We start from the raw sequence: 24,990 nt of genomic DNA on the forward strand, positions 1-24,990 counted from the left end.
CAGTAACAGGAAATGACAAACTGTAAACTGGACAAAAAATACAAAACAAAAAGGACAAGAGTCCACTTAGCTGATCAGCAGACTGGTAGCAGGAACATGCAACTGAAAGACTCAGGTTACAATGATGACCGGCAAGGAAGTGACTGGAGAGCAAGGCTAAATAGGGAACTCCCAAAACTGATGGAAGCAGGTGAGCTGAGGCAGAAAAGAACACACAAGTCTCCAGTACCACCAGCCACCACTAGGGGAGCCCAAAAAGCGGATCACAACAGTACCCCCCCCTTAAGGAGGGGGCACCGAACCCTCACAAGAACCGCCAGGGCGACCTGGATGAGCCCTATGAAAGGCACGAACCAAATCCGAGGCATGAACATCAGAGGCAGTTACCCAAGAATTATCTTCCTGACCATAGCCCTTCCATTTAACCAGATACTGGAGTCTCCGCCTGGAAATACGGGAGTCCAAGATCTTCTCTATAACGTACTCCAATTCACCCTCAACCAGCACAGGAGCAGGAGGCTCAGCAGAAGGAACCACCGGCACCTCGTATCTCCGCAACAACGACCGATGGAACACATTATGGATAGCGAAAGATGCCGGGAGGTCCAAACGAAAGGAAACAGGGTTAATAATCTCCAAAATCCTATAGGGACCGATGAACCGAGGCTTAAATTTAGGAGAAGAAACCCTCATTGGGACAAAACGGGAAGACAACCACACCAAGTCCCCAACACGAAGGCGAGGACCAACCCGACGCTGGCGGTTAGCAAACCGCTGAGTCCTCTCCTGGGACAAATTCAAATTGTCCACCACTTGTTCCCAAATCCGATACAACCGATCCACCACAGCATCTACTCCAGGACAATCCGAAGACTCCGCCTGACCAGAAGAAAAACGGGGATGAAACCCCGAATTGCAAAAGAAAGGGGAAACCAAAGTGGCCGAACTAGCCCGATTATTAAGAGCAAACTCCGCCAACGGCAAAAAGGCAACCCAATCATCCTGATCCGCAGACACAAAACACCTCAAATACGTCTCCAAAGTCTGATTAGTTCGCTCCGTCTGGCCATTAGTCTGAGGATGGAAGGCAGACGAAAAAGACAAATCAATGCCCAACCTGGCACAGAATGCCCGCCAAAATCTAGAAACGAACTGGGTACCCCTATCAGAAATGATATTTTCAGGAATACCATGCAAGCGAACCACATTTTGAAAAAACAAAGGAACCAACTCAGACGAGGAAGGCAACTTCGGCAATGGCACCAAATGAACCATCTTAGAAAAACGGTCACACACCACCCAGATAACAGACATCCTCTGAGAGACAGGAAGATCAGAAATAAAGTCCATCGAGATGTGCGTCCAAGGCCTCTTCGGAATAGGCAAGGGCAACAACAACCCGCTAGCCCTAGAACAACAAGGCTTGGCCCGAGCACACACATCACAAGACTGCACAAAAACACGCACATCTCGAGACAGAGATGGCCACCAGAAGGATCTAGCCACCAAATCCCTGGTACCAAAAATTCCAGGATGACCCACCAGCGTAGAAGAATGAACCTCCGAGATGACTCTACTGGTCCAATCATCAGGAACAAACAGTCTACCAGGTGGACAGCGATCAGGTCTATCCGCCTGAAACTCTTGCAAAGCACGTCGCAGATCTGGGGAAATAGCGGATAATATCCCCATCCTTAAGGATACCTGTAGGTTCCGAATCACCAGGGGAATCAGGCTCAAAACTCCTAGAAAGGGCATCTGCCTTCACATTCTTAGAACCTGGTAGATATGAGACCACAAAATTAAACCGAGAGAAAAACAACGACCAGCGCGCCTGTCTAGGATTCAGGCGCCTGGCAGACTCAAGATAAATCAGATTCTTGTGATCAGTCAAAACCACCACCTGATGTCTAGCACCCTCAAGCCAATGACGCCACTCCTCAAATGCCCACTTCATGGCCAAAAGCTCCCGATTACCGACATCATAATTTCTTTCGGCGGCAGAAAATTTTCGAGAAAAGAACGCACAAGGTCTCATCACTGAGCAATCGGAACTTTTCTGCGACAAAACCGCCCCCGCTCCGATCTCGGAAGCATCGACCTCAACCTGAAAGGGAAGAGAGACATCAGGCTGGCGCAACACAGGGGCAGACGAAAAGCGGCGCTTAAGTTCCCGAAAGGCCTCCACAGCGGCAGAGGACCAATTGGCAACATCAGCACCCTTCTTAGTCAAATCCGTAAGAGGCTTAGCAACACCAGAAAAACCAGTTATAAATCGACGATAAAAATTAGCAAAGCCCAAGAACTTCTGAAGACCCTTTAGAGAAGTAGGCTGCGTCCAGTCACAAATAGCCCGAACCTTGACAGGGTCCATCTCAACAGAAGAAGGGGAAAAAATGTACCCCAAAAAGGAAATCTTTTGAACCCCAAAAACACACTTAGAACCCTTTACACACAGAGAATTCTCCCGCAAGACCTGAAAAACCCTCCTGACCTGCTGAACATGAGACTCCCAGTCCTCAGAAAAAATCAAAATATCGTCCAAATACACAATCATAAATTTATCCAGATATTCACGGAAAATATCATGCATAAAGGACTGAAAAACTGAAGGTGCATTAGAAAGGCCGAAAGGCATTACTAAATACTCAAAGTGGCCCTCAGGCGTATTAAATGCGGTTTTCCACTCATCCCCTTGCTTAATTCGCACCAAATTATACGCCCCACGGAGATCAATCTTGGAGAACCACTTAGCCCCCCTTATACGAGCAAACAAATCAGTAAGCAGCGGCAACGGATACTGATATTTGACAGTAATTTTATTCAGGAGTCGATAATCAATACAAGGCCTCAGCGAGCCATCCTTTTTAGAGACAAAGAAAAACCCAGCTCCTAAAGGTGATGAAGGACGAATGTCCCTTTTCCAGGGACTCCTTAACATACTCTCGCATGGCAGCATGCTCAGGTACAGATAGGTTAAACAAACGACCCTTTGGAAATTTACTGCCTGGAATCAGATCTATGGCGCAATCACACTCTCTGTGGGGAGGGAGAGAACCAATTTTAGGCTCTTCAAAAATATCCCCAAAATCCGACAAAAATGCCGGAACCTCAGAGGGAATAGATGACGAGATAGAAACCAAAGGTATGTCCCCATGAGCCCCCCGACATCCCCAGCTTAACACAGACATAGTTTTCCAGTCCAGTACTGGGTTATGAGATTGCAACCATGGTAATCCAAGCACTAACACATCATGTAAATTATGCAACACGAGGAAGCGGATCATCTCCTGATGGTCTGGAGTCATACGCATAGTCACTTGCGTCCAGAACTGTGGTCTATTACAAGCCAGAGGTGTAGAATCAATACCCTTCAGAGGTATAGGAACTTCCAGAGGCTCCAAATCAAACCCACAGCGCCTGGCGAAGGACCAATCCATGAGACTCAGAGCGGCGCCAGAGTCCACATAGGCATCCACGGTAATAACTGATAATGAACAAATCAAAGTTACAGACAGAAGAAATTTAGACTGTAAAGTGCCAATAGAAACAGACTTGTCAACCTTCCTAGTACGTTTAGAGCATGCTGATATAACATGCGCGGAATCACCACAGTAGAAGCACAAGCCATTTTTGCGCCTATAATTCTGCCGCTCGCTTCTTGACAGAATTCTGTCACATTGCATTTTCTCTGGCGTCCCTTCAGAAGATACCGCCAAATGGTGCACGGGTTTGCGCTCCCGCAAACGCCGATCAATCTGAATCGCCATAGTGATGGACTCATTCAGACCTGTGGGCGTAGGAAACCCCACCATGACATCCTTAACGGCATCAGAAAGGCCTTCTCTGAAAATTGCCGCTAGGGCACACTCATTCCACTGAGTAAGCACAGACCATTTACGAAATTTTTGGCAGTATATCTCAGCTTCATCTTGCCCTTGAGACAGGGCTATTAAAGCTTTTTCAGCTTGAATCTCCAAATTAGGTTCCTCATACAGCAACCCTAAAGCCAGAAAAAACGCATCCACATTGAGCAACGCAGGATCCCCTGGTGTCAATGAAAATGCCCAATTTTGAGGGTCACCTCGCAGCAAAGAAATCACAATCTTAACCTGCTGAACAGGATCTCCAGAGGAGTGAGGTCTAAGAGAAAGGAATAATTTACAATTACATTTGAAATTCTGAAACCGAGATCTATCTCCGGAAAATACCTCTGGTGTAGGAATCTTAGGTTCAGAAATAGGAGTACGTATAACATAATCTTGTAAATTCTGAACCTTCGTAGCAAGATTATTTAAACCTGCAGCCAAACTCTGAGAGTCCATCCTTAAACCGGAGAGATCAGAGCCATTCAAGGATTAGAAGGAGAGAAAGGCAAGGCTGTAAATAGAGCAGAAATACAACTGAGCCAACTAAGTAGCAAACAAGTGAGGAAAAAAAAAAAAAAAAAAAATCTACAGACTTCTTTTACTCTCCTTTCTTCTGCCAAATTACTTTAACAGGGGGCCGGTCATACTGTCATGATTCCCCAATGGCATGGGAACATCAGAAACACAAAATAACAGACTAGCCCTCGGGTGATGGAAACTCAAGCTGACCGTGACCTAAATCTACCACACAACTAACAGTAGCCAGGAAGCATTCCTACGGCTGCCTAGATGCCATGCGCCAGCCGGAGAACTAACTACACCTGGAAGAGGAAGGAACAGACCTGGCTTACCTCTAGTGAAATTCCCCAAAAGATGATAGTAGCCCCCACATATATTAACGGTGAGTTCAGAGGAAAAGACATACACAGTATGAAGGTAGATTTAGCAAAGCGAGGTCCACTTACTAGATAGAGGAAGGATACAAAAGAGGACTTCACGGTCAGCTGAAAAACCCTTTCAAAAACCCATCCTGAAATTACTTTAAGACTCCTGTGTCAACTCATGACACAGGAGTGGCAATTTCAGTCCACAAGAGCTTCCAGTAACAGGAAATGACAAACTGTAAACTGGACAAAAAATACAAAACAAAAAGGACAAGAGTCCACTTAGCTGATCAGCAGACTGGTAGCAGGAACATGCAACTGAAAGACTCAGGTTACAATGATGACCGGCAAGGAAGTGACTGGAGAGCAAGGCTAAATAGGGAACTCCCAAAACTGATGGAAGCAGGTGAGCTGAGGCAGAAAAGAACACACAAGTCTCCAGTACCACCAGCCACCACTAGGGGAGCCCAAAAAGCGGATCACAACAAAAGGCCTCCTCAAGACTAAAATCTTATAAGCAAGAGGTGATGATTTATAGTGCTATGTGCTGCCCCTAATGATAGTACTTCTATTGAGCTCATGGCAGAAAAGAGTTGGCTGCCAACGGAATTGTCCGTGGGGTATGGAATAAGTTAGTGATGTATAAATAATAGAAAAATAAATAGTAAGACCATACTATGTTGTCCGATGCCTATAATGCCCTTTATAGATAGTAGTATTTCACCCCCTTATCACTTTTGTAATTTTCTTGAATTTAAAATTCCCTACCACTCTCCGTATCCTAATCCCTATATCTGTGTTTTTTTTCTTTTTTACTTACTGTAACGTTTCATTTGATGGGAGTCTATAACCAGAGATCATCAGGAGGATGGTCCTGCAGTCGCTTCTCCCTTCTTTCACCCCGATTGGAACAGGACCTCATCAGGGGCTGCTGCTGTCACTTATCACAGCTACTTTTATTGCCATTCTCTGATGAAATCTGGAATCCATAGCACGTATAGAAGCTGTGAGGAAGGTGATTACAGTACTGGCACACTTTTTCTATCACCGTTGGCCCGCATCTTGTTTCTCCTAAATGAATGGTCATCAAGGGGGGTGTTAATGGAAGCAGGAGGAGCGACAGTAACGCCGTTCCACAGATTCTATTAACGCCCTCAAACAAATCACCATCAGGAGTCGCCACTGATTTCACTTACCCTGCTTCTGTCACTGCCCCCTGGTGAGGCCCTCTTTCAGAAAAACAAGCTGTGTCCTGGTGGGGACAGAGTGCTGGTGCTGCACTCACTTCTCCCACTGCCTCTATTAGTGCTATTGATTTCAGATATCATTAGTGGGTGGCAATGAAAGAAGCTGTTGTAAGTGCCTGCATGGCCATCCCCCTGATGACTTCTCCCCTGAAATTAAATGTTGCAGGAAGTGAAGTTAAAATATCACATATAGGGATTAGCTGTATAGGGAGAAGAAGATATTTTTTTAAAAAAAGCAAATTACAGAAATGGGTAGGGCTTTAGAGATAGATATATTTATGAATAACATTCTAGGTTTGACAACCCTTTTAATACTGGTAAAATGTAACTAATTATACATATTTTTAATATAGCACCAACATATTCCACAGTACTTTACCACCGAGAGGATACACGTACAAACAATATCGGGCATTACAGAGTAACACATTTCACCAAATCAACCAAGAGGAGCATGTACCTCACCCACAAGAGCTTACAATCTATAAGGAAGTGAGGAAGTTGGAGCATGAAAGCTAGACAGCAGTAAGAACTAGTCATCCATTACCCAGGAGGCTTTTCCTACCCTCCTATGGACTAAGTCTCCTGGGGCTTGTGAAAAATTGAACTTGACAGCCACAGTTAACCATGTAATTCCTGAAAGACATTCTAAAGAAGTTACAGTAAGGGGAATATTCAGGTCTGTCATGAGTCGCTTGTATTTTTTTCCTCAAGGCTGCGTGTGCTTTATTTATTATAAGTTGGACAGTTATACATTAGGTATTAGATATGTTTATGGAGCTGGCTGTAATGTCACAATTGAATATTGAATGCTGAATTCATTTGATGACTGCATAGCTGTGGATGGGATGCCCGAGACCCTGCAAGGAGGAATTTAGGATGTGAGTCGGGAGGTTTAGATGAGGTAAGGTTATGGGCGACTGGTATGTGAAGTAATTGTGGTCGTGGAATAAAGATTGTACTACTACGGAGAGATGCTAGGTGTAGAAAATGCTTACAACTCCGCGCTGTGCTGTGACTTGGCACCTAGTTGGCAAAGTCATATCCTGTCAAAGGAACTGGTAATTAGTCATTTGGCAATGTCTTGTGAGAGTCTGAAAATTAGGATCACTTAACATTCTTGGGTGTTATTGCTACAACTGCAGCGGAGACTCCAGAAGCTTTCCTTATAGGAACACTTAAATGAAGCTCAGAAAATAAAGGCCCACTTAGCAATACCAGGCCACAATACCAATATACCATAGGATGTGATAACAGGCGGAGGCAGCATAGGTGCAAAATACCAAAGGACACCCATAGATTAGGATTGTATAAGGCGCCAGTCACACAGATGCATGATCCTTTTTTCAGTGAATTGTTTTTAGTTTTAGTGTAGGGACTTGCAAGACAACGAGGACCATTGACACTGGTTACGAGCCAAAATCTAAACTAATTCCTCATGTATAGTTAGGTCCATATATATTTGGACAGAGACAACATTTTTCTAATTTTGGTTATAGACCTTACCACAATGAATTTTAAACAAAACAATTCAGATGCAGTTGAAGTTCAGACTTTCAGCTTTCATTTGAGGGTATCCACTTTAAAATTGGATGAAGGGTGTAGGAGTTTCAGCTCCTTAACATGTGCCACCCTGTTTTTAAAGGGACCAAAAGTAATTGGACAGATTCCATAATTTTAAATAAAATGTTCATTTTTAGTACTTGGTTGAAAACCCTTTGTTGGCAATGACTGCCTGAAGTCTTGAACTCATGGACATCACCAGACGATGTGTTTCCTCCTTTTTGATGCTCTGCCAGGCCTTCACTGCATCTGAATTGTTTTGTTTAAAATTCATTGCGTTAATGTCTATAACCAAAATTAGAAAAATGTTGTCTCTGTCCAAATATATATGGACCTAACTGTATTTTTTCCTGTTTGTGAGATGCAGCCAGGCTTTGTAGTATTGGTAGGGGGAGAGTAGGGTGTCTGCCCTTGTAGGGTGCTGAGCACCCCGCCTGATTGAATAATATGGGCATGACCAATATGCTGTAAGCCGGCATGGTGCGCTGCATGTATCTACAAGTATGTGACTGGGACCTTATACAATTGTTATCCGTTTGCAGCTATAATGCTAAACTGTCACCCTGGTTCGTGGATGATAGGTGTGAAGAGAGCCACTAGTACACAGTGCAGTACCGTGCGCTGCCTGGCAGAGAATGGCGTGGAGTCGTAGTCTAATATATAAAGCTGAATGTATGTATATATGTATGTGTGTGTGTGTGTGTATGTCCGGGATTGGCATCTGAACCGTCGCAGCTACAGCCACAAAATTTTGCACAGTCACACGTCTGGACCCCGAGAGCGTCATAGGCTATGTTGTGAGGCGAAATTTTAACCCCGCGCGTTCCAATTCACCAAACAATTTTGCCCCTATCTACATAATGGGGAAAAATGAAAGGAAAAGTGTTGGAGGCAAATTAACAGCTGCCAGATGTGAACAAGGGGGACTTAAAGAATGAGAGCCATGGCGCCAAAGAGTATATACTGTACAGTTGCTAAGGTGGGGCCCCGACATGGGATAATCACCACACCACCACGGGGATATGAACACACACACAAAATGCGCCACACACTACCACGTGCTTGAACACATATACCACCCTCAGCGCACATTTCACCACACATACACCAACCTCGCCACATAAAAGTCGAAACACAAAAGTCACCGCTCAAAACTCGCCACGCGCAAAACTCTCCACATGCAAAACTCGCCACACGTGCAAAACTCACCTCATGGAAAACTTGCCACGCGCAAAACTTGCACACGCAGAAAAATTGCCACATGCACAAAAGTTGCAACACATGCAAAAGTTGCCTCACGCAAAAGTTGCCTCACACAAAACTTGCACATACTCAAAAGGCACCACACATAAAACTCGCCACGCGCAAAACTCGCCATGCGCAAAACTTGCTGCACACAACTTGCTACACTAACCTGTCACATGCAACTCGACACACAAAAAGTTGCTACACGCATGTCGCCACACAAAACTCATCTCACAAAAGTCGCTACATGCATGTCGCCACACGCAACTCAACACACACAACTTGACACACGAAACTCGCCCTAAAACACACACAAGTCTGGTATTATCCTTCAAAAATAAAAATCTGATTAATAAGCAGACAAACTACAAAAGCAACAAATGTACCATATAGGAATCCGGCAGCTGTCAGTCACATGACCAGTCTATTATGTGTATGTGTGAGCTAATATATACTGCCAGGGGGTGGGCTTACTGTTGGCTGGGGATTTATCAGTCTGCCAATTTAGCTTACAAATACTGTGGTAAAAATACTGACCAAATAACGTGTGAACGAGGGCTAATACAGGAGGAGATGACATACAGATATATACTATATACAGGAGGAGATGACACACAGGTATATACTATTTACAGGGGAGATGACACACAGGTATATACTATATATAGGAGGAGATGACACACAGATATATACTATATACAGGAGAGATGACACACAGGTATATACTATATAGAGGAGGAGATGACATACAGGTACATACTACATACAGGAGGAGATGACATACAGGTATATACTATATACAGGAGGAGATGACACACAGGTATGTACTATATACAGGAGCAGATTACCTACAGGTATATAGTATATACAGGAGGAGATGACATACAGGTATATGCTATGTATAGGAGGAGATGACATACAGGTATATACTATATACAGGAGATGACACACAGATATATACTATATATAGGTGAGATGACACACAGGTATATACTATATACAGGAGATTACATACAGGTATATCTAATATATAAAGCAGAATGTGTGTATGTATGTATGTCCGGGATTGGCATCTGCACCGTCGCAGCTACAGCCACAAAATTTTGCACAGTCACACGTCTGGACCCCGAGAGCGTCATAGGCTATGTTTGAGGTGAAAATTTAACCCCGCGCGTTCCAATTCACCAAACAATTTTGCCCCTATCTACATAATGGGGAAAAAGTGAAGGGAAAAGTGTTGGAGGAAAATTGACAGCTGCCAGATGTGAACAATGGGGACTTAAAGAATGAGAGCGATGGCGCCAAAGAGTATATACCGTACAGTTGCTAAGGTGGGGCCCCGACATGGGATACTCACCACACACGGGGATATGAACACAAACACAAAATGCGCCACACACTACCACATGCTTGAACACATATACGACCCTCAGCACACATCTCACCACACACACACCAACCTCGCCACATAAAAGTCGAAACCCAAAAGTCTCCACTCAAAACTCGCCACGCGCAAAACTCGCTACATGCAAAATTCGCCATATGCAAAACTAGGCTCACGCAAAACTTGCCACACGTGCAAAACTCACCTCATGGAAAACTCACCTCATGCAAAACTTGCACACACAGAAAAATTGCCAAATGTACAAAAGTTGCACCACATGCTAAAGTTGCCTCACACAAAACTTGCACATACTCAAAACGCACCACACATAAAACTCGCCACGCGCAAAACTCGCCATGCACAAATCTTGCTGCACACAACTTGCTACACTAACCTGTCACATGCAACTCGACACACAAAATGTTGCTACATGCATGTCACCACACAAAACTCATCTCACAAAAGTCGCTACATGCATGTCGCCACACGCAACTCAACACACACAACTTGACACATGAAACTCGCCCTAAAACACACACAAGTCTGGTATTATCCTTCAAAAATAAAAATCTGATTTAATAAGCTGACAAACTACAAGAGCAACAAATGTACCATATAGGAAATACGGCAGCTGTCAGTCACATGACCTGTCTATTATGTGTATGTGTGAGCTAATATATACTGCCAGGGGGTGGGCTTCCTGTTGGCTGGGGATTTATCAGGCTGCCAATAGCAACCAATCACAGCTCAGCTTCTATTTTGCTACAGTTAATTAATCTGAGCTCTGATTGGTTAATATAGGCAACAAAGACATTCTCAGTATAACAAAGCTAATATATGTTGTGAAATGGTTCTATTAGCTTAGTTTTTGCCTTTTAATAATTACATTTCTATCTATTTGTTTTGTGGTTTTTGCGTGCAGAATAAATTTTTGTTAACACATCCTATTTTGCTAACAGCAGTCATTAACCCGGGCGAAGCCGGGTAGTACAGCTAGTATAAAATAAAAAGGATTTATTTTTGTAGAGTAAAAACATAACTAAACTAAGGTTTTAGGTTTTTAATCAACATCTCTCATCCTTTTTATTTTCTACTATGGCTCCACGTCTTTCTTTTCCAGCCAGCTCCTGGCATTGAGCTTTTGCCTAGTGGCTCTCTTCATTGCGGGTCACAACGATGCTGGGCAGTGGAGGATCATGGCCCTCTGGAGCATCAGCCAGCACTCGCTGGGGGGTGCAGTTATCTTATTCCTCTAGAGCTGGGCCTACTTTTGCCCAAGTATCTAAGTTAGTACCACTAATTCTCACCTTGTTTGACCCAGTCCTAGATGATATTGTACAAGAAAGCCTTTTTCATATGGATGACTGGATGTTTCCAGCCAGCTAACGCTCGGCACGCTCATTGCTATCTAATTAATGCTGCTGGTGATTAAACTAAAGTAAATAATAACAACATTCAATAGCGCTTACTCAGGTGGTAAATTAACTGAAAATGAAGTTAATAACAATAGTGTGGTGATGTGTTGGGGGGCGGGATTATGTGTGGTGATGTGTTGGGGGTGGGATTATGTGTGGTGATGGGGTGGGGGGGCAGGATTATGTGTGGTAATGTGGTGGGGGTGGGATTATGTGTGGTAATGGGGTGGGGGGGCAGGATTATGTGTGGTGATGGGGTGGGGGGCAGGATTATGTGTGGTGATGTGTTGGGGGCGGGATTATGTGTGGTGATGTGTTGGGGGTGGGATTATGTGTGGTGATGTGGTGGGGAGGCGGGATTATGTGGTAATGTGGTGGGGGTGGGATTATGTGTAGTAATGTGGTGGGGGGCGGGATTATGTGTGGTGATGTAGTGGGATTATGTGTGGCAATGTGGTGGGGGGCGGGATTATGTGTGGTGATGTGTTGAAGGGGCGGGATTGTGTGTGGTGATGTGGTGGTGGGCGGGATTGTGTGGTAATGGGGTGGGGGCAGGATTATGTGTGGTGATGTGGGGGCAGAGCTACTGTGCAGGGGGCGGGATTGTGTGCGGCGATGTGGTGGGGGGCGGGATTGTGTGTGGTAATGGGGTGGGGCAGGATTATGTGTGGTGATGTGGGGCGGAGCTACTGTGCAGGGGGTGGGATTAGCGAGTAATCAGGATGCCTCATATATATAGATAAGTGTGTGAGTGCTTGTTCATCAGTATTTTGCACCTCTGCCGCCTCCTCAGTGATGATTTTTGAGTTTGTCCTTTTCCATGAATTGCTGAACAGTTAAATGTATTTAGTGAATGCTGTATATTCCATATCCCTGTGTTAGAAAAAATGGTAGAGAAAAATAGATATATTACACAATATGTTTTTGAATGGAGTCTACAAGGAAAGGAGAATATCTAGGATCGTAGTGAAACGTTCTGGGCTCATATTCGATCATGATGCTATTGCACGTTTCTGCACACATGACTTGACCTTGATGAGACAACCATTCATGGTTTCCCGCACATTCATCCAATACATATCCATTTCCATGAGTCTTAAAGGAAAAAAATCAATGTAAGTAATAATTAATTGGGCACTGCCATCTGTTGCTGAGCAGTGCGTAGTTTGTCATATTCATTTTTAGTTGCCCGTTATCAGTTATGCACGTTCTTACTGATCCACATAGCACATCTCTGGCCTTCAGAGGTTTCATTAACTTTGTGGTCATCACTTCATCACTTAATACTTGGAAGCGGTTGTTATATCATCCGAAAATAATGCGGCTATCTGAAGTACACTAGAGCTGTCACTTCGCGTTAAGTATTGGCTGGTAGTTCTTATTTTTCCATCACGGTATCCTTTGTCTTTCTTTTTATCCTTCATTGCTTGTTCAAAATGTATTTGAATAAAGTGCAATTAATGTGGCAGAAAGGCCAAAGAGAATTACCTGCATATCAACATATATTCCAGTACGTTACATACTAAAGATTTAAGGTCGGTATCAGGGAATCCAGAATACCGCTTTATTGGGCACCCAACCAAACCAGTGACTGTTTATTTTGATTGGAGCTTGTCGACTAGTCCAGATCCACCAGTCCTTTTAGTTAGGCAAGTTTCACGCTGCACACAGATCGCATCCCTTTTTTTTTTCTCCTCACAACTTTTGTCCAAATTGATAAATTAACAACATAGCTCAAAGTAGGACGTATTTCCCTTTTTTGTTTTTTTTTAATTAAAAAAAATAAAATAAATAAAATTGTTTTGTAAAAAAAAAAAAGAAAAAAAAAAGTGAAAAGGCACAGTGATTGTAATTTGTGATTGGTCCATGATCTATCATTGAAAATAATGGATAGCATATGTACCAAAAACTTATGTGCGGAAGAGCCCTTAGGATGTTATTAGTGATCATTGGGCAATGTTATGGCAATATGATTCTCTAGGTCAGTACAATCACAGAAAACCTTTATAATTTTATAATTAGCACTCTCTCTATATCTATCAATCTACCGATATCTATCTCTCTATCTATCTCTCTATATATCTACGCGCACTGTTGTGCTCAAAGTTTACATACCCCGACAGAATTTTTGCTTTCTTGGCCTTTTTTTTTCCAGAGAATATGAATGATAACATGAAAACTTTTTCTCCACTCATGGTTAGTGGTTGGGTGCAGCCATTTATTGTCAAACTACCGTGTTTTCTCTTTTTAAATCATCATGACAATCCAAAACATCCAAATGACCCTGATCAAAAGTTCACATAGCCTGGGGATTTTGGCCTGATAACATGCACAGAAGTTGACACAAATGGGTTACTAATGGCTACTAACCATGAGTGGAGAAAAAGTTTTGGTGTTATCATTCATATTCTCTGAAAAAGGTTGAGAAAGCAAAAATTCTGCAGGGGTATGGAAACTTTTGAGCCCAACTGTAAAGGGGATATATCAGAAAAATTGCAGAAATACAATTTCCATGAACTCTTTAAAGAATGATCATGGACTTATTAAAAAAAAAATACAAATACCAAGAAAAGATTTCTACTACAGTACTATACAGCAAGTAGGATAAAAGTAAAACTAGATAACCTACTTCTATTTTGTAAGCCAGAACATTGTTAATGGTTAATTAAATTAGTTATATTTTCACATAAAGTAACACTGGAGTAGTACTGCTACAAAAAAGGTCAATGGTGTTGTGGCTAATGAAGCCGAGCATTAAACTAAGCTGAAATCAGGTTTTTAATAGACTCACAATTAACTTCATAATGTACATTTAAGCTGTGAGCCGAGGGAAATTGAGGTATCTAATCTCATTATTTACAACCATCATTGTCAACATAACAGTACCCTCAGAAGAGTAAGTAATGCAGCTATGCCTGCTGTAGAACACCGGCCTCACATGGTGGCATTTCCATTATTCACTTAAAATGACAAATCAATTGTTCAAAGCTAATTTACTGAGCTAATGACTTTTGGGTTTTCAATGGCTGTAAGCCATAATCATCAACATTAACAGAAATAAACACTTGAAATAGATCACTCTGTTAGTAATGACTCTATATAGTATATGAGTTTCACTTTTTGTATTGAAGAACTTAAATACGGTAAATTAACTTTTTGAAGCGCCTCTATGGTCAGTATATTCAAACATTTTCTGAAAAGCCACAGAAGCTGCAACACCATTAAAGGGAACCTGTCACCCCCAAAATTGAAGGTGAGCTAAGCCCACTAGCATCAGGGGCTTATCTACAGCATTATCGAATGCTGTAGATAAGCCCCCGATGTAACCTAAAAGATGAGAAAAAGAGGTTAGATTATACTCATCCAGGGGGTGTCGCGGTCCAGTGCCTCCTATCTTCATCAGATGACGTCCTCTTCTTGTCGTCACGCTCCGGCGCAGGCGTACTTTGTCTGTCCTGTTGAGGGCAGAGCAAAGTACTGCAGTGTGCAGGCGCCGGGCCTCTCTGAGCTTTCCTGGTGCCTGCGCACTGCAGTACTTTGTTCTGCCCTCAACAGGGCAGACAAAGTACGCCTGCGCCGGAGCCGCAGTGTGAAGACAAGAAGAGGACGTCATCGTAAGAAGATGGAAGGCGCCGGGCCAGACCGCGACACCCATCGTACCGGGACTGCCCCTGGGTGAGTATAATATAACCTCTTTTTCTCATCTTTTAGGATACATCGGGGACTTATCTACAGGATTATAGAATGGTAATGGTAAATGGTAAAGGTCTCCCCTTTGAGAAAGCTGGACCGCGAAACGCGCGTCAGGGGCGCCAGGGAGTTCGTGGGACTGACTTCTTTCCATGGGTAAGCATTTATAATTACACCGGTGTACTTTGTGGCTGGCTGTATCGTGATTAACACTATGTGGCTATGTATCTGATGACATGCTGTGCCTCTTCTATTGTGCACACTGGTATATATATTGGGCTTTTACCATGGTATTAATTACTTATGTTGTGTTCCCATGAACTTTCTGTTGTACCACTAGTCTGTTCCTTGGATTGTTTCTGTGTTTTATGTACTATATTGACATGATTTAATTGTTCTTTGATATTTATTTAATAAATTGAGCATTTTATAATGATTGGTGAGATTTTGTGCTTACTCCGTTTTTTGGTTGCTTTAGATTTGTCAGGGAGTACTCTCACACAAATAAATTATTACTGTGATGTTGCTGATGGAAGGGGGACATTAGTTTCCTCTTGGCCACGGTGTAACCCTGCGTTGCGTGACCCGCTTAATCAGGATTACAGAATGCTGTAGATAAGCCCCTGATGCTGGTGGGCTTAGCTCACCTTCGATTTTGGGGGTGACAGGTTCCCTTTAAGCGAGGCACCACTGACCAAACAACACCACCAAGGCAAAGAAGTTCTCCAAACAAGTCGGGGATAAAGTTTTTTGAGAATTACAAGTCGGGATAAGAGTATATAAAAAAATATATATCTACTATATAATTGTCTAAGGGTCACTTCCGTCTGTTCTTTCTTTCTTTCTTTCTTTCTTTCTTTCTTTCTATCTATCTATCTATCTATCTATCTATCTATCTATCTATCTATCTATCTATCTATCTATCTTTCTTTCTTTCTTTCTTTCTTTCTTTCTTTCACGGATATTCATTTGCTGATTGGTCTCGCCAGCTTCCTGTCATGGCTGCTATCAGCGACTGCCACAGTCCGATTAGTCCCTCCCTACTCCCCTGCAGTCAGTGCCCGGCGCCCACTCCATACTCCCTGCAGTCACCGCTCAGACAGGGTTAATGCCAGCGGTAACGGACCGCGTTATGCCGCGGGTAACTCACTCCGTTACCGCCGCTATTAACCCTGTGTGACCAAGTTTTTACTATTGACGCTGCCTATGCAGCGTCAATAGTAAAAGGATCTAATGTTAAAAATAATTAAAAAAAAAATAAAAGATCATTATATACTCACCTTCCGCCGCCTTTCCCGCTCCTCGCGACCCTCCGGTAACTGCTCCGTGCAAGCGGCAGGTTCCAGTGGCAAGGATCGTATGGGAGAAGGACCTGCCATGACATCACGGTCATGTGACCGTGACGTCATCACACCCTGGGACCGGAAGCTGCCACCTGTACCGCGCACAGGCGACAGAACTACAAGTATGGTGAGTATGTTAAAACTACAAGGGGCCCTGGGATCGGAAGGTGAGTGTTTTATTTTTTTAACCTGTGACATGCGTGGCTGGGCAATATACTACGTCGCTGGGCAATATACTACATGGCTCTGTGCTGTATACTACGTGGCTGGGCAATATACTTTGTCACTGCAATATACTACGTGGCTCTGCTGTATACTACGTCACTGGGCAATATACTACGTCTCTGGGCAATATACGTGGCTGGGCAATATACTACGTCTCTGGGCAATATACGTGGCTGGGCAATATACTACGTGGCTGGGCAATATACTACGTGGCTGGGCAATATACTACGTCTCTGGGCAATATACTACGTGGCTGGGCAATATACTACGTGGCTGGGCTATATACTACGTGGCTGGGCTATATATTACGTGGGCTGTGCAATATACTACGTGGACATGCATATTCTATAATACCCAATGCGTTAGAATCGGGCCACCATCTAATATATATAATATTATATATATATATATATATATATATATATATATATATATATATATATATATATATATATATATATTTATTTATTTATATTTATTGTAGGGGTTTCACTCACTCAGGTGCGATGACTGACACTTAGGAGGCAGGTTCCAACAAAAGTTCAAAAGTTTATTGCTTCATAAACCAGTTTAGCATAAACAGGAAAAACAAATAGCCTTTAACTCCTCAGGCAAAAGGGAAAAAACAAGTGTCCATTCCTTCAGGCTCAGTCCTGGAGCCTTAACACACTGGAGGCTAGCACCTCCACACATATCCCCTGTGTTAAACATTGGCCTGTCTTATATAGAGCTAACCACACCCAGTAACCCATCACATGATTAGCCATGTGGTCTGACATCACCACAGGTCCTGACAGACATATAGGTAGCTATGGTTACATCACAGCGGCAAGCCATCTATGCGACACATATCTCCCGTCGATTAGACACCCTTTAGCCACGCTACATACCTCCCCCTCTGCCTAAAGCCATGGGGCTTGGCACTTTCCCCCACTAGACAAGGGATTCTTGACAGGGCATCAGCATTACCGTGCAGCTTTCCGGCCCTATGTTCCACATGGAAACAGAAGTCCTGCAGGGCTAAGAACCAACGGGTGACCCTAGCATTTCTACCCTTCGTTTCCCTCATCCACCTAAGTGGGGCATGGTCGGATATCAGTCTAAATTTACGTCCCAGCAGATAGTACCGTAATGTGTCCACCGCCCATTTTATGGCCAAGCACTCCTTCTCAACGACTGAGTAGTTCTTTTCAGACGAGGACAACTTCCTACTCAGATAGAGGACAGGATGCTCCTCCCCATGTAGCTCTTGGGAAAGGACTGCTCCCACCTCGACATCTGAGGCATCTGTCTGAAGAATAAACTCTTTTTTTGAAGTTTGGGGCCATCAGAACGGGTTGCTTACACAAAGCCTCTTTCATTTCTTGGAAGGCTGACTCTGTTTCTTCAGACCACTTAACCATTACTGATTTTGTCCCTTTTAGCAGGTCAGTCAGAGGCGCAGCCATCGTCGCGAAGTTTGGGATGAACCTCCTGTAATATCCCACGATTCCCAGGAAGGCTTTAACTTGCTTCTTGGAAACTGGTTTTGGCCATGTTTGAATTACCTCCACTTTACTGATTTGGGGTTTTATTTCTCCACGACCCACTATGTATCCAAGGTACTTAGCTTCTTCTTTACCCAAGGCACACTTCTTCGGGTTTATTGTAAATCCGGCCTCTCTTATAGCATCAAACACCGCTTGGACCTTTTCCAGATGACTCTCCCAGTCCGGGCTAAAGATGACGATATCATCCAGGTAGGCAGCAGCGTATGCCTTATGGGGTGCAAGGATTCTATCCATAGCCCTCTGGAAGGTCGCCGGAGCTCCCTGTAGGCCAAACGGCATCCGGACATACTGGAAACATCCATCTGGTGTAGAAAACGCCGTCTTCTCCTTGGCTTCCTGTGCCATGGGGATCTGCCAATACCCCTTCGTCAAATCCAAGGTGGTTATGTACCTGGCGGGCCCAAGCCTTTCGATGAGCTCATCAACGCGGGGCATGGGATAAGCGTCAAACTTGGAGACCTCATTCAACTTCCGATAGTCGTTGCAAAACCTCCACTCTCCATCAGGTTTTGGGACCAGGACAATTGGGCTCGACCAACCGCTCTTGGATTCCTCAATGACTCCAAGCTTCAACATACGCTCCACTTCCTTGGAGATAACTTCTCGACGAGCCTCAGGAATACGATAGGGCTTCACGTTCACCCGCACATGTGGCTCTGTTAGGACCTCGTGCGCTATGACCTTCGTGTGTCCTGGCAACTCTGAAAACAGGTCCCTGTTTTTCTGGAGTAACTCCCGGCACTGTTGTTTCTGGGTCTTCGATAGCGCCTCCGCTATAGTAACCGCTCCAACCTCACCACCTGGGTTGCTTAACAACAATGGAGTTACTGTCGGCTCTCTATCTTGCCACGGCTTGATGAGGTTGACATGGTACACTTGGAATGGTTTCCGTCTTCCTGGTTGGTGATTTTTATAATTTACTTCACCAAGTTTCTCGACAACCTCATATGGCCCTTGCCATTTGGCCAAGAACTTGCTTTCCACCGTCGGAACTAACACAAGAACTCGGTCTCCCGGATTGAACTGCCTCACTCTTGCAGACCGGTTGTAGATTCTGGCCTGAGCTTCTTGTGCCTGGAGGAGGTGTTCTTTCACGATAGGCATCACCTTTGCAATCCTCTGCTGCATCAGGGCCACATGCTCAATGACGCTTCTGTGGGGCGTGGCTTCGGCTTCCCAGGTTTCCTTGGCTACATCCAGGAGTCCTCGCGGATGTCGGCCATATAGAAGTTCAAACGGTGAGAACCCTGTGGAGGCCTGTGGAACTTCACGAATGGAAAACATCAGATAGGGTAAGAGACAATCCCAGTCTCTACCGTCTTTCTCTATAGCTTTTCTCAGCATGCTCTTCAGTGTCTTGTTAAATCTCTCAACAAGACCATCTGACTGGGGATGGTATACCGAGGTCCTCAACTGGGAGATTTCCAGGGCTTTGCATAACTCCCTCATCACCTTGCTCATGAAAGGTGTCCCCTGGTCAGTCAGGATCTCCTTCAGCAGACCTGTCCGGGAAAAGACATGGTGGTCGCGGGCTATACTCTTCGAGGAAGAATTTCTCAGGGGAATTGCCTCAGGATAGCGTGTGGCATAGTCCAGGATGACTAATATATACTGATGGCCCCGGGCTGATTTAACTAAGGGACCAACCAAGTCCATGGCAATTCTCTCGAACGGCACCTCAATAATGGGCAGTGGCACAAGGGGGTTCCGGAAATGAGAAGTGGGAGCAGTTAGCTGACATGTAGGGCAGGACCTGCAATAGTTCACTATTTCTCGGTGACACCCAGGCCAATAGAATCTCTGCACAACCCGTTCCTGCGGTTTTTCCACCCCTAGGTGTCCACCCAAGATGTGTGAATGGGCCATGTCCAACACCTTCTGTCTATATGGACCCGGCACTACCAACTGCTCTACCAACTCCTCCCTTATTTTCGTGACCCGGTACAACAACTCCCCACTCATCAGAAAATGGGGAAACCTTGTGTCTGCCCCCGGCTCCTGTACCACCCCGTCAATAACTGTGACATTATTAAAGGCTTCCCTCAGAGTGGGGTCCCTATGTTGGGCAGTCCCAAAATTTTCACCGGTTACCTCTAACTCCATAGTGTCAGATGCAGGGGACACTTCCTCCTCATCCCCAACCAGCACACAAAAAGGAAACCTGTCTGTCTCTGGGTGTGGTGACACCCTTCCAGGGTTCACTGGTTCCCTACTCTTGCTAGGGAGCTCAGAACCTTTTCCCCACAAATCCCAAAACAGACAGAAATCCCGGCCAATAATTATAGGGTGCAACAAGTCCTGCACAACGCCGACTAGGTGGGACTCAGTGCCACATGCCGTTTCAATGTCCACCCTGGCCAAAGGGTAGTCCTTGGCATCACCATGTATGCACCGCACGCCGACCTTCTTTCCCGGGAGCAGGTGGAGAGGGAAAGTGGCCCTCACCAGGGTCACTAAGCTCCCTGAGTCTAACAGCGCCGTTGCTGCTCGACCGTTCACCCTTACGGGACACGCTTGAGGTCCCTCGTTGGGCGGAGAGTTCACACTGCAGGCTGGATACGCATAGTATGAACAACGGCGTCCCATGCTGCAGTCCATCTGCTCAGTGGTCTGGGAACAACGGGCAGCTATATGTCCTGGCCTGTGGCACCTCCAGCAAATAATATCACCCGTAGGGACCTTGGGCACCACCTCCCCCGCCCTTTGTGACCTTGTACGCGCCACCCCTTTTTGGGACTCAGCAGCTTTCTGGGACCCCCAGTACGGCATGGGCTGCCTCCCAAAGGAGCCTTCCATCCCTTGGTATCTCTCGACCAGTCCGATCAGTTTGTCGGCATTCTGGGGATCACCCTGGGCAATCCAAGTCTGTATGGACCTCGGGAGGGAATGCACAAACCGATCCATCATCACTCGTTCCACCATCTGTGCAGGTGTACATAACTCTGGCTGCAGCCATTTCTGGACCAGGTGCAACAGGTCAAACATTTGGGAGCGAGGCGGTTTGTCCCGGTGATAGGCCCAGCAGTGAACTCGCTGTGCCCTAACAGTCAGTGTCACCCCCAAACGTGCGAGAATCTCGACTTTCAATTTGTGATACTCTTTGGCATCCTGCAAGGTCAAATCATAGTACGCCTTCTGTGGTTCTCCCGTCAGGTATGGCGCCAGTACCTCTGCCCACTGCTCTGGTGGGAGTTTTTCCCTCTCAGCGACCCTCTCAAACACCGTCAGGAAGGCCTCAACATCATCCCCGGGGGTCATTTTCTGTAATGCGCGTCTTACCGTCTTCCGGACGTGGGTGTCATCAGCCAAACCTGGGGTTGGGGCGCTCGTCTTGCCCTGGATGGCGGTTGCCAGAAGCTGCATCTGCTGCCGTTGCTCCTGCTGACTCTGCCGTTGCTCCTGCTGGCTCTGTTGTATCTGCTGCATCAACAGCTTGTTGGTCTCTTGCTGGTTCTGTTGCAACTGCTGCATAAACAGCCTGTTAGCCTCTTGCTGCTGTGACTGCGACTGGACCAAGTGTTTCAGCAGGTCCTCCATTTTCCCCGGCAATGCTTGCTGGCTTACAGCCGACTTGACCCAGGACATCCAAAAAATAGACTTACGTCTCCACTGGGAATGCTGTCCGCATTCTCCACCAATTGTAGGGGTTTCACTCACTCAGGTGCGATGGCTGACACTTAGGAGGCAGGTTCCAACAAAAGTTAAAAGGTTTATTGCTTCATAAACCAGTTTAGCATAAACAGGAAAAACAAATAGCCTTTAACTCAGGCAAAAGGGAAAAAACAAGTGTCCATTCCTTCAGGCTCAGTGCTGGAGCCTTAACACACTGGAGGCTAGCACCTCCACACATATCCCCTGTGTTAAACATTAGCCTGTCTTATATAGAGCTAACCACACCCAGTAACCCATCACATAATTAGCCATGTGGTCTGACATCACCACAGGTCCTGACAGCCATATAGGTAGCTATGGTTACATCACAGCGGCAAGCCATCTATGCGACACATATCTCCCGTCGATTAGACACCCTTTAGCCACGCTACAATATATATACATCCCAATCTCTGATCGACCACAGCACCATCCAATCGATTATCAGCAAATGGAAAGAACATGGTACCACAACAAACCTGCCAAGAGAGGGCCGCCCACCAAACCTCTCAGCTGGGGCTAGGAGGGCATTATTTAAAGAGGCAATGACAGCAGCTATCAAAGGTAACCCTGTAGGAGCTGCAGAGTTCCAAAGCAGAGACTGGAGTATCTGTCCATACTACCACAATAAGCCTTTATTGAAGAGTGGGCAGAAAAGAAGCCTTTACTTACATTCAAAAAATTGTAAGACTCGTTTTGAGTTTGCTAAAAGACAAGTTGGAGACTCCCCAAATGTGTGGAGGAAGGTGCTGTGGTTAGATGAGACCTAAATTTAAATTTTTGGTCACCAAGGTAAACACTATGTCTGGCGCCAAACTAACACGGCTCATCACCCCAAGAACATCATCCCCAGGGTGAAACATGGCGATGTCAGAATCATGCTGTGGAAATTTTTTCCGAAAGCAGGGACAGAGAAAACGGTTCGAGTCGAGGGGAAGATGGATGGTGCAAAATGCAGGGATATTCTTCAGCAAAACCTTTTTCAGTCCGTTAGTGATTTGAGACTGGAACAGAGGATCACCTTCCAACAAAACAATGACCCAAAGCATACTGCTAAAGCAACACTTCTGTGGTTTAAGGGGAAACGTGTAAATGTTTTGTAGTGAACTAGTCAATGCCTAGACCTTAATCCAATTGAGAATCTGTGGTCAGACTTGAAGATTACTGTTCAGCAGAGGAAACTTCTAACTTGAAGGAGCTGGAGCAGTATTGCCTTGAGGAATGGGCAAAAATCCAAGTGCTTGATGTGGAAAGCTTTTAGAGACTTATGCAAAGTGACTTGCAGCTGTAAGTGCCACAAAAGGAGGCTCTACAAAGTACTGACTTTAGGGGGGTGAATAGTTATGCACCCGGAAATTTTCAGTTATTTTGTCCGATTTTTTTGTTTGCTCCACAATAAAAAGAAAACCAAATGTTCACCGTTGTACGCATGTTCTTTACATGAACTGATGCAAACCCTCAAGAAAAAAAAAAGTGAAATTCAAGGTTGTGAGGCAGCAAAACGTGAAAAATGCCAGGGGGAAGGGAAAAACTTTCGCAAGCCACTGTATTAAACGTTACATCTATGGTTAGGTTGTGTTAGTACCTCTTTGCCATTAGTTATTTAGAAATATACGAAGGAGCTTTGGTTAAAGAATTTTTCTTCTCTCATATGCCAAATGTAGCAATAATGGCTTAAAGGGGTTGTCTAATCTCTGGACATTCCCTTAAATCTGAAGTCATGTCCTGGGACTCCTAGCAATAGGCTGATTTCAGATTCAGTTGGTTTTATATCACCTTATTTATCAAATTACACCCATTTAAATGTGACTTTGCGCCTTGTGAAATTGCTTTTAATTATGGCCTTGTCTAATCTAGGTCTGTCTTGTATGTTTTCAGGGTTGAGCGATCCACTGATCAAGTCATCAAGCCAGTGAATGTGGATGCTTTGTCAAAATGGGTCGGTAAAATACCTCCAGATGTTTTAAGGGATATGCCAGTGATTGCACCAATGTTGGCCAAACTAGGCTATGATCCGTATGCCAGCCCTCCCAATTATGGAAAGCCAGATCAGAAGGTTATTGATAATACAAGACGGGTAAGTGATGAAATAGGATCTCTTACAGCTTAAATTCTGTTAGTATTGCATTTTTCAGGGCCAGCATTTAAGTGTTTTGTAAAAATTTGAAAATTGGCTTGGGTGCGGAAGATATCCCTTAAGCCCTTACTGCCCATATAAGTCAGATTACCCCTGCTAGTATGACTTTCAATGTAACACACTTAAAGTATTGTCTTGTAGGAGATTGACACACTATAAATGTCTGCCTTGGTTTTACTGTACTGTTAAAATACCTTGATAAAAATTGTCCTAGCTGGGCCAGACACTCTTACAGGATCACGTAACTGATTTATTTTATGGGTTAACCTTGGCTCTTACCACCAGATTACCATGTAACGTGTTCTTTTTTTCTTTACTCATTTTATTGAAGGTTATACAACATAACAAGGTTACATCATAGAACCAAAGAACAAACAGCATTTCTCATTGCTCATTAATACTGTCTGGCAAAGTAAACCCTTCCCTTAACATGCCTTGGGTCTATTATCTTAACAAAAAGCATAAAGGCCCCGTCTCACATAGCGAGATCGCTAGCGAGATCGCTGCTGAGTCACAAGTTTTGTGACGCAACAGCGATCTCAGTAGCGATCTCGCTATGTGTGACACGTACCAGCGACCAGGCCCCTGCTGCGAGATCGCTGGTCGTGTCGGAATGGCCTGGACCTTTTTTTGGTCGTTGAGGTCCCGCTGACATCGCTGAATCGGTGTGTGTGACACCGATCCAGCGATGTCTTCACTGGTAACCAGGGTAAACATCGGGTTACTAAGCGCAGGGCCGCGCTTAGTAACCCGATGTTTACCCTGGTTACCAAAAAAAACAAACAGT

At 44.6% G+C, this 24,990-nt stretch overlaps 1 protein-coding gene across 3 annotated transcripts in view; it reads left to right on the forward strand.

Moving 5' to 3' along the window:
• Positions 1 to 24,990, forward strand: part of TPST1 (tyrosylprotein sulfotransferase 1) — a 185,768-nt gene that overhangs the window by 113,556 nt on the left and 47,222 nt on the right. For all 3 annotated transcript variants that reach the window (XM_077296384.1, XM_077296383.1, XM_077296385.1), the window contains exon 3: positions 23,945 to 24,143. In XM_077296384.1, the coding sequence (XP_077152499.1) occupies positions 23,945 to 24,143 (199 nt within the window). The remainder of the gene's footprint in view (positions 1 to 23,944; positions 24,144 to 24,990) is intronic.

The sequence above is a fragment of the Ranitomeya variabilis genome, chromosome 3, assembly GCF_051348905.1.
Source record: "Ranitomeya variabilis isolate aRanVar5 chromosome 3, aRanVar5.hap1, whole genome shotgun sequence".
NCBI lineage: Eukaryota > Metazoa > Chordata > Amphibia > Anura > Dendrobatidae > Ranitomeya > Ranitomeya variabilis.